The sequence below is a fragment of the Mycteria americana genome, chromosome 11 (assembly GCF_035582795.1).
Source record: "Mycteria americana isolate JAX WOST 10 ecotype Jacksonville Zoo and Gardens chromosome 11, USCA_MyAme_1.0, whole genome shotgun sequence".
NCBI lineage: Eukaryota > Metazoa > Chordata > Aves > Ciconiiformes > Ciconiidae > Mycteria > Mycteria americana.
The window spans coordinates 24,235,239-24,244,731 of NC_134375.1; the positions used below are offsets into that span (position 1 = coordinate 24,235,239).

At 36.8% G+C, this 9,493-nt stretch overlaps 1 protein-coding gene across 2 annotated transcripts in view; it reads left to right on the forward strand.

Annotated features, from left to right (window-relative positions):
• Window positions 1–9,268, forward strand: part of DENND6A (DENN domain containing 6A) — a 29,543-nt gene extending 20,275 nt beyond the window's left edge. For both annotated transcript variants that reach the window (XM_075513811.1, XM_075513812.1), the window contains 5 exons: window positions 4,327–4,380; window positions 4,470–4,579; window positions 5,178–5,280; window positions 6,800–6,874; window positions 7,393–9,268. In XM_075513811.1, coding sequence (XP_075369926.1) covers window positions 4,327–4,380; window positions 4,470–4,579; window positions 5,178–5,280; window positions 6,800–6,874; window positions 7,393–7,524 — 474 coding nt within the window. In that variant the 3' untranslated portion in view covers window positions 7,525–9,268. The remainder of the gene's footprint in view (window positions 1–4,326; window positions 4,381–4,469; window positions 4,580–5,177; window positions 5,281–6,799; window positions 6,875–7,392) is intronic.
• Window positions 9,269–9,493: the final 225 nt, after the last annotated feature.

The window sequence follows — 9,493 nt, forward strand, 5'->3', positions numbered from 1 at the left end:
TGTATCAATATCTGAAGGGAGGATGTAATGAAGATGAATCCAGCTCCTTTCAGTGGTGCCCAGTGACAGGACAAGAGGCAGTGGGCACAAACTGAAACACAGGAGGGTCTGTCGACCATCAGGAAACACTTTTTTACTGTGAGGGTGACTGAGCACTGGAACAGGTTAGGTTGCCCAGAGAGGTTGTGGAGTCTCCATCCTTGGAGATATTAAAAAACCTGGGCATAGTCCTGGGCAGCCTGCACGTATTCTTGAGCAGGGGGGGAAGAGAGGAGTTGGACCAGATGACCTCCAGATATCCCTTCCAACCTCAACCATTTTGTGATTCTGTGAGTAATATTTCAGCTACGGAAATTTACCATTAAGCTATGTCTTGATTTTTCTAAAATACTGTAGTCTTACATTTCTCTGGTTTCCATACTTAGCCTAAAAATGATGAAGGCTGTAGCTTAATGTCAAAAATGAAATATTTATATACCTAGACAAAAGGTTCAGATCTCAAAAAGGAATGCTTCTTTATATATGTCACTAGACTGCATTTTCAGATGTTTGCTTGCCATGTACTGTGTAGCATTTATGCAAAGCAAAACTGTGTGTGTGTATTTTAGCATGGAGTAAGAAGGAAATTTCTTTAACCCTACCTCAACACTTGGAACCCCTGTCTACTGTTGGTTGATTCCCCCCCCCCCGAAGTGTAAGGGTGTTTCCCCTGACCTTGAGAAATGTCAATATTGGAAAGGTAGAGTTGGAAAGTACTTTGTAATGAGAAGAGCTCTATAAGTGTATACTCTTGTAGTAATTTGCTATGATAGCTGTGGGGATACTACAAGGTAATCTTTCTATTAATATGTGAAAGAACAACCAATTCGACTGGTAAATTAGACTGGCTTAAATTTTTTCCCTTAAATATTTATTCTGTCTTCTAGTGGTAGTGCTTTTCCATGCAAATCATTAAAGTTTAGAGAAGTTTTCCCTTTTCCAGTCATATTTGTCCACTCAACTGCTGTTATGCTTGGCATGAGAAACTGTGCCTAGCACATCTTGGTTCCCTTCATCTGCCTTATCCAGACAGCATTTCATTACTTGTCCTCTAGGCAATTAATTTCTTTCTCTTACTTCTTCGCAGATTTATTTATCTTTGCAACTCCATTTTTACCTATGTTCTATCTGACTTTCAAAGAACGATGTCTGTCTCTGAAGGTAGACAGTTTGGGTTTTGTTTTGGTTTGCTCTTTTTGTTCATTGATTTTGGAGTTTTTTGCTGTTGGATTACCTGCAGTAGACAAATTTCAGCAGTCAGACCTCCTTGGGCGGTTGTTTTATGGCCTCAAGGCAGCTATTTCCTCAGATTACTGCAGTATTTGTAGGATGTTCAAATCTTGCACCTACGTCGAGTATAAACAAAAGCGACAAGAGACTTTTGAGAAAAAGGCAATGTCTTCACTTAGATTCAGAGCATCTAGAACTGGCAAAAGAATTACTATGAAACTCAGCTTTGTCTCATTTCCTGTCAGGAAAAGTTAACGGCCAACATAATGTAGCAGGGGCTACAGAATTTGCTTTCTCTTGCCTGGTCTCAGTTTTCCTCATTATTACTGCTGTTTCAGAAAAAAATGGGCAAATGAAATTTAGTATGGATAGCTATTTCAAACATTTACATACTCTTGGGGAAAAATGGCATATACAGAGCTCTTCCCTAGATCATAAAATCAAAGATTTTTTTATTAGGTTAACTGGGACATCTGATCCAACCCCACTGCTCAGGACAAGGCCAATTTTAATATATAGCTAAATATCAAACCTTGCTTTACAAGTATAGGCATAAACTTTTGGACAAATTCAACACGCTTTTGTCCCCTGATTCTAGAGAAGGCTTTGATGATTATCCTCATGCTTTGTCTTCCTCAGAGGCAGTAAATCCAGCTTCTAGATCACTGGCGACTGCAATGATCATGCACAGTACTGCTCTTTCCCAAGCCTTGGGTTTTAGAGCATAAGACACTTTCATGCTTATGTGCCCTTTCTCAGTCCTGCTCTGCTTGGCCATAAACCTGAAATAGTTTTACATCTGGGGGGAAAATCCCAGAACAACATTGAAAGCTTTCAGAGTTTTGTGTTTTCCTTTTTCTTTTTTTTTTTTTTTTTTTAAATCAACCGCAGCAAAGAGCCTCCAGTTTTTGTTCTAAACTGTAGTAGAGATGAGTCCAGCAATCTGAAGGTTCATAATGAGACTAATGGAATCTAGTTTCTTCAACCATAATTTCTGTTCAGGAATTTTCCTTCTGATTTTCTTGTTTTATCTTTGTCTATTAGTGATAAGCTGGTTTGTTTTTCCTCAGTCTCTCATGAGAATGGTTTCTAGAGAGCAAATCTCAAGACTTTCTGCTTTCCTCCCAGCAGTTTCTATATGCTGTTCCTGTAAAAGAATGATTCTCACAGGAGTTTGCTTTATCAGGTGATACTTTCTTCTGGTTTTGGGTGTGATAAAACAGATTCTGAGGAAATTCTGCAAATTCAGGTGACTCTAGAAGATGTCATTACAATTTTACAAAGGAGAGACTATCACTGAATGTTGAGATATATCTACTTTATATCAAGGCGTCACATGGAGAGTAGTTTTTCAGTTGGTCAGAATATCGTACAGCATCATGCTATTCTGGAAATGGCAGATATCTGGTGTTTTGCTCTCTAAACATGGTACTTCACCTGTTTAAATCTCTAAACCAAAGTTAGGGGGCAAATTCTGTCGCATTTCTAACCAGTCAGCAGAATTTGTTGGAATGCTTAATGTTCCGGATTTATGTTTTTTTTTTTTTTCTTCTGGACAGAGATCTCGATTTGCTGAAACAAATTTTAAAATAGGAGTTTGTATCTAATGCAATAGTAAAAAAATTACCTGTCCTGCAAATTGAAATCCTGCTGTAGTGTTTGCAGACTCCTGACATACCTTTATGCTGACAAATGAATATTGTGTTTAGGTTGCTGAATCCATGCAGATTTGTAGGCTTTGACTTGCACTGAAATGGAAATTTGTCATCTGTTTTCCAATTTGTGCATTAAGATAATGATAAATATGTTCTAATATGCTCTTACCTAGCATTTGGAGGTATGAAGTCAGAGTAATGATGGACTTCACCAACCCAAAAAGTTCTGTGTGAAGTGAAGTCATTTCTCTGGGCAAGTGGTTAAAATTGTGAAGTGATACCTCAGGCATTGGATGTTTACATATCAGCTGCCCTGTTCTGGGCTCTGTGAACACTTTTTGTGGATGACCTGAACTTTTCATCATTTCAGAGCATGCATGATCAGGTCCAATTTCTGTCTGCAGGAACTGGGACATCCTTAGACACTTGTTTATCCTTGGGTGTTAATGATTAGAGGAGTTTTTCCTTAAAATTTGCCTTTCTCCTGTTCTTTTGAGACAGGATGGACATGTAGGGTGAACCTAAACCTTTCCCTGGCATTTCTCCCATCTTGCTCAAACTTTCACTTCAAGCAAGAAACATAATACGTTTTCTGTCATAAATCTTATAGGGTGAGGTCACCCTTTACATTCTCTGCCACCAGAAAAGTATATGTGGGTGTCCTTAGTTTTTTCAAAAGATAGAACTAGACTTTTCATAATGTTATCGAAGCTGATTATGTTCACAGATCAAAATGTATGGCTATTTGCATACAAACACTTTCAAAATGTATAGCAGCTTGTATTGATGTGCTTGTGTGAGCTGGCAAAGCGGAGCTGCTTCCTGTCGTCAGACCTTAAGCTTCAGCAGTGGCCTTGCTGAGAAATGTCTCCCCTACTCATACCCGAGATAGCCCCTTGGGGCTCTAGCCATGCCTTTGCCGAACAGTGCTGCTGCAGAGATGCCCACAGCTGATACCGCGTTTTGTAGGTTAGTTCTGTATTTAATGTTTGTGTGAGGGACTCTGAAAATCCCTTCCAAATACTTGATACAAAGTGGGATTACTGTTTGGAATCACCCATGATATGAAGGTACCTGTGGACTGTCACCAAAGAAAAGAGAGATTATTTACTGGTGGCTGGAGTTCAGGATATATGTATTCCATATATATGTTTGCTTCCTGTCCTCCTTTCCCTCGTGTCCTTCTTGAATCTTGCTGATGTAAAGTCCTGTAGTTGGGAAATACAAATGGTATTAGATAAGCTCCTTCTTATGCTCTCACGTGGTAAATATGCATGACCCCACCCTGTACCAATACTTACAATAGAAAATGCTGTGGTCACAAGTGATAAGTAAACATACATGTGGACTGTGTATCTTTAATACTGGTTATGCAAACAACCTTTCTTTTTCCTTTCTCTAGGAACGTTATGTGGCAAGCCTAATGCCTTTGCAAAAATGCATATCACCATGGAAGGTAAGGAAATATAATCTGAATGAGCTGGAAATGGGTGATTAGAGAAAGCAGTTATGGTATGCTAATGATTTTTTTTTTTCTTTCCATAGAGTCCACCACAGCTGAGGCAGTTTAGCCAAGATGACTTCATGAAGACACTGGAAAAAGCAGGACCACAGCTCACATCAGGTTTAAAAGGAGACTGGATAGGACTTTACAGGTAATTTCTTTCATCAGCATAAAAATTTAAATTATATAAATGAAGACAAATCAGTAATATGAATGCTCTTTTCCTGAGAAAACTTATCATCAGTATTGATTTGAGTACAACTTACTTTTAGAATAGATGCTTTAATAGGAATTGATAGTGCTCAGTATACTTTACTCGCTTAAATCTGTTTCTCTGTAACCTGTTAATGGTTTTCGTAAGATGCTACTAACACTACAGGTCTCTCTACACCAGTAGTATTTGCGGTTTTATTTCTCGTTCTAACTTGGTTCCTCCTTCCAATCAAACACAAAGATAAAAATGAGGATATTTCTGAGCCTTGCTTTTTTCCTGACAAAATTACTAATCTTTATTGTCTTTCAGACTCCTTTTATTTACATTATTTTCTCAATCCTTGTCTTGATTTATAGAAGCACCTGTTATGCTCCACTTCAGAATATTACATTTTTTTGAAAGTAAGCAGAGAAAGGGTCCTAATATCTTTTTCTACCTCAAACATAATTACTTTACATTTGATGACGTAGAAAACAAAGTGTTATCAAAATTGTAATTCAAATATAAAATGTATTTTGCTTTGGTGTTTTACTAGGCATTTTTTGAAATCGCCCAACTTCGATGGTTGGTTTAGGAGCCGGCAGAAAGAAATGACACAGAAGTTGGAGGCCCTTCATTTAGAAGCACTCTGTAATGAGGTTAGGAAAATGTGTGGTTATGATCATATTTATCATCTCGTAATAAAAATATATTCTTCCTCAAGTCAGTTTTACTCTTGCTGTTTTGATTGGTTGAACATAAAAATGTTGACATTTTGTCAAGTCTGATCTAGCAAAACATTAATTTGTTAACCAAGTACAAGCTAGAACTAACATAGCAAAAGAGAACAATATGAAATACAGTTCACTTTTTTATAACGACTGTCATCATTCGTAAAATGTAGCTTTAGTCCTTTTTGTGGTGTTATGTGTTTTGAAAATGAATATCTGCCCCCCTCTCTCCCCCCAAAAAAGGTTTTTGTTCTTATTTGATAATGTTGTTTCATTCAGCTTCCTTTCTTGCTGTTTCATTTGACAACGCATTTTTAGTTGTGATGTACCGTCAAAGCTACAAACTATCAACTCAGTGAGTACCATAGCAAATTGACAACTAATTAGATATGGATAGTAATAAGCCTACAACTGATCCATAGTAATTGGAAGCTGAGAAGTGAAATCTCTTTATTGATACATAACAAAATGCCACATAAATTATCTTCTGTTGTAAGATCCATTCTTTACTTAAGAAGCTGAAGTGGGTGTCAGTATAATTTGAGTTGGAACAACTGATAAAGAAAGGTATTGCAAGAGGAGAAGAGATTGTACAGCTAAAGAGGGAATAGGAAGAACAAAAAAAGTAAGTCAACACCACAGCTTTAAAGCAAACAAAAAAAATTTGCGCTGGATATTTTAAAAAAGCCATTGATTTTCTTTTATCCCTTGCCTTGTCAATTCCCAAACAGTACATTGCAGCAGCCCAAATAGATTGTTCAAATAGAGCAGCCCAAATAATTTGCAGGGCAAAAGCTAGGTCAATTACATCACCTAGAATCTAGCCAACTATATTTGACATTAACTTATTGCAAGGAAAAGGGAATGTGTCACAAATTTATTACTGGCTCTGCTCCTTATTAGCTTTTTCTTTTGATCCAAGTGTTAACGTCTTTCTGTACGTGAGCAAATGTCTTTAATAGGTGGATGGTAAAGGGGTAGGGGAACAGAACTTCTGTAAGAAAATTCACTTACTGAGTATATTTTACTAGTTATCAGCTATGTGGTCTCCTTTAATGCCCTAGAAACAAGAAGAGCTGCCTGGCACTATTTTAATATTTCATGGTGCTGACAGATCTGATTTGGTGAACATTCACTGCCATTTTGTATTGTAGATGCTATTTTTGAAACTAAGCCTGCTTGGCATTATTTGTTTTTTTTATGAATTTGTTTGTATTGTGTTTGTGTCCCACTATCCTGTTATGCTAAGTCCTGGGCAAACATGCAAATAAAGCAGATTTTGCAGTTCACAGTAGAGACAGTACAGGAGTAAAATGAGTTTAGTAAATGGCATGAGAGTAAGGAAAAGGAGAAGACCCATTCTGAACAGTAGGTGTAAATTAACACTACTTTTGAAAATTATGTATGTTACCATCAATACTTCAATGCTTAATTTTTATTCTTTTAGAACTTGGTTTTCTGGAGTCAGAAGCATACTGAAGTAGAAACAGTGGATCTTGTCTTAAAGTTAAAGAATAAACTGGTAAGTAAGTGAATTGAACATGGCTCAAATTTGCCTGACAACTAGATAAAAGTATTATGTAGTTGTGTTTACAGGTACTTAAATGAATATTTAAGTACTTAAATGAATATTTAAGATCTAGGTAGCTCAAGGAATCGGTCATTCTGGTTTTTAAAACAAAACCAGTTCATTTCAGCCGTGACTGAAGAGATAGGTAGCTTCCCAACATCGTCCAGCTATGTTGGAAGCATTGTACTGATCTTGTTTTTTTAGAACTAGTTGGAACTTTGTGACTGATCTGAGTGGGAGTAAGGCTGAATCCTCAGGGAAGAAGAAAACCAAACTTTGTTGTGATTACTGCCAAATCAGCGTTGGCTCGTGCTGTTGTGTGGTTGTTGAGGAAACCTGCTATTGTCCAAATTCCTACTCAGTTGGCAAATGAGGAATTCATTTCCCAGATTTGCTAACATGTCACTTTGGCGTGTCTTAAGGTAAACTTGCATTTTTAGTAGAAATCATGTTTTATTGTACCTTTGCAGTTGCAGGCTGACAGAGAACATCTTCCTGTGAAAACTGACACACTGAAAAAGCTGCAGACACACATCAATGATATTATACTAGCACTTCCAGACGACTTACAGGATATCTTGCTCAAAACTGGCACAACATGATTTCTACTGGGCTTTTGTCGTGCATAAAGCAAAAGGCAAATGTAGTTCCACAGAAGGCAGTGGCTTACCAACTTGGGAACACACCTCTAAACAGTATGTTAACACTACAAAGGGACTGTACTAATAGTATAGCCCACTATACTATTTTCACTGTTTTTTCCACTTAAATACCAATGCAACTAAAGGAATTCCTGTGTCTAATAATGTTTGAAATAAGTGCTCTTAAAGAAAAATCTGTGGGCATATGAAACTATACCATGGTATAGGACCACAGTGCAGTGCTGGCATTGCAGAATGTTTTCTAATTGGTGCTGCTACACCCAGTCCTGTTAACTCAGGGGTAAGCAATATTGATCTTGTACTGTCCTGTTGATGTAGTATCTGATTGCTTTTTTTTTTTTCTTTTAGTTTTCATCTAGTGATAAGCCCAACTGGCATGTTATGTGACTTGATCAGAATACATTATAGTTGAGGTATTTTACTGGTAAATCATTGCTTTCAAAACTGTTTCAGGGACAGCTGAAATAATCAGATTGGTTCTTAACTTTCTTCCTTTCTGCTTCTTACCATCTTTCTAAACCCATATTAATTTAGCATCTTTAAAGAAGAGAAGGCAGCTGACAAATTTCCTGAAGAGAAGTCTCTTCCATTCAGTGTCAGTTAATTAGGGTGCTCTTAGTCACATGCCTTAAATATAAAGTAATTGTATACTAATTGGTGGTTTTCAACTGCTGACATTCAGGATTTAAAGTGGATTACTAGTGTAAATGTAAGTAAGCAGTATTCATCACAGGAAATAAACACAGTGGTGTTCTAATATGGATTTTAAAATCAGTGATTTCAATAGAGTTAACTGCTATACAGTCTGTTTCAGTTGGAGATCATAGCAGTCAGCTCCTGTTATAAATTTTTTTTTTTATTATTTTTTACTTACACCAGAAGGGTGTTTGAGGAGGTAATGGGGCTGGAGGGAGAAGATGTTGGCTTCAGCTGAAAAAAACCTATGGAAAGGTCAAACTGTGGCAAGAAAAGATTGTAGCATGAAATTATTCTCAGTATATGCATATAGGAGATGCATAAAGAGTAATTTCCTGTTGCATATTAAGCAACAAGAATGTGATGTTTATCTTCTTGAACAAGTTTCAGTGGTATGTAAGAACTCGGCTGCTCCACATGCAGTGTTGGACTTAGACCAGTTTCAAGTAGAATAAACTTAATGCTATAGTGTACAGACAGCATACACTTTTGTATGACAAGTGGATCACAGCTATTAAAAAAAAATTCTGCTTTTAAGTGCTTGGATAGAATTTTTTAAAACTTACGGCATAATCCTGCTATAAGAATATGCTTTTGTATGATAAATATTTCATACCATCTTTCTAAAAATGTCTTATTTAGATATAAAGTGTCACAACGGTATTTTTATGAAAATATGTATTTTAATACTGTTATGGTTTGTATACAGTTACTCATGACCAAAAGTTTAATGTATCTATTATGTTACTTAAACTTCACCACTTCCGCATTAATTTCTAACTTGCAGATTTTTTTTGCATACCCTGACGAATAGCATTTCTAATCCAGAAATTAATAAGTGGCCATTCTTATACTAAATTATCTTAAACATTTAACCTGGAGCACTGTGTCATTTCTTGGAACCGTGTAAACTGGTAACAACTATGATAACTATCACATGACTGCAAATATGTATTTTTGTAAAAGGAAATAAAGGGTTTGATTTTTATTTTTTTCTTTGGAAGTTATGTGACTTAAATCATGGGTGTGATTTGTTTGTTTGTTTCTCCCCTCTCCTTTGTAAGCAAAGCTGTTCATCAGCTTGTAGAGACTGCTGCTTAGTCTGACGTTATGAAGCTGTACCCCTCAGGTGACCAGAAATACCTGATGTGATGGACTGCTGTTGTAGTTTGATCATACATCATGGCTGTAACATGATAGAGCTGCAGCATCC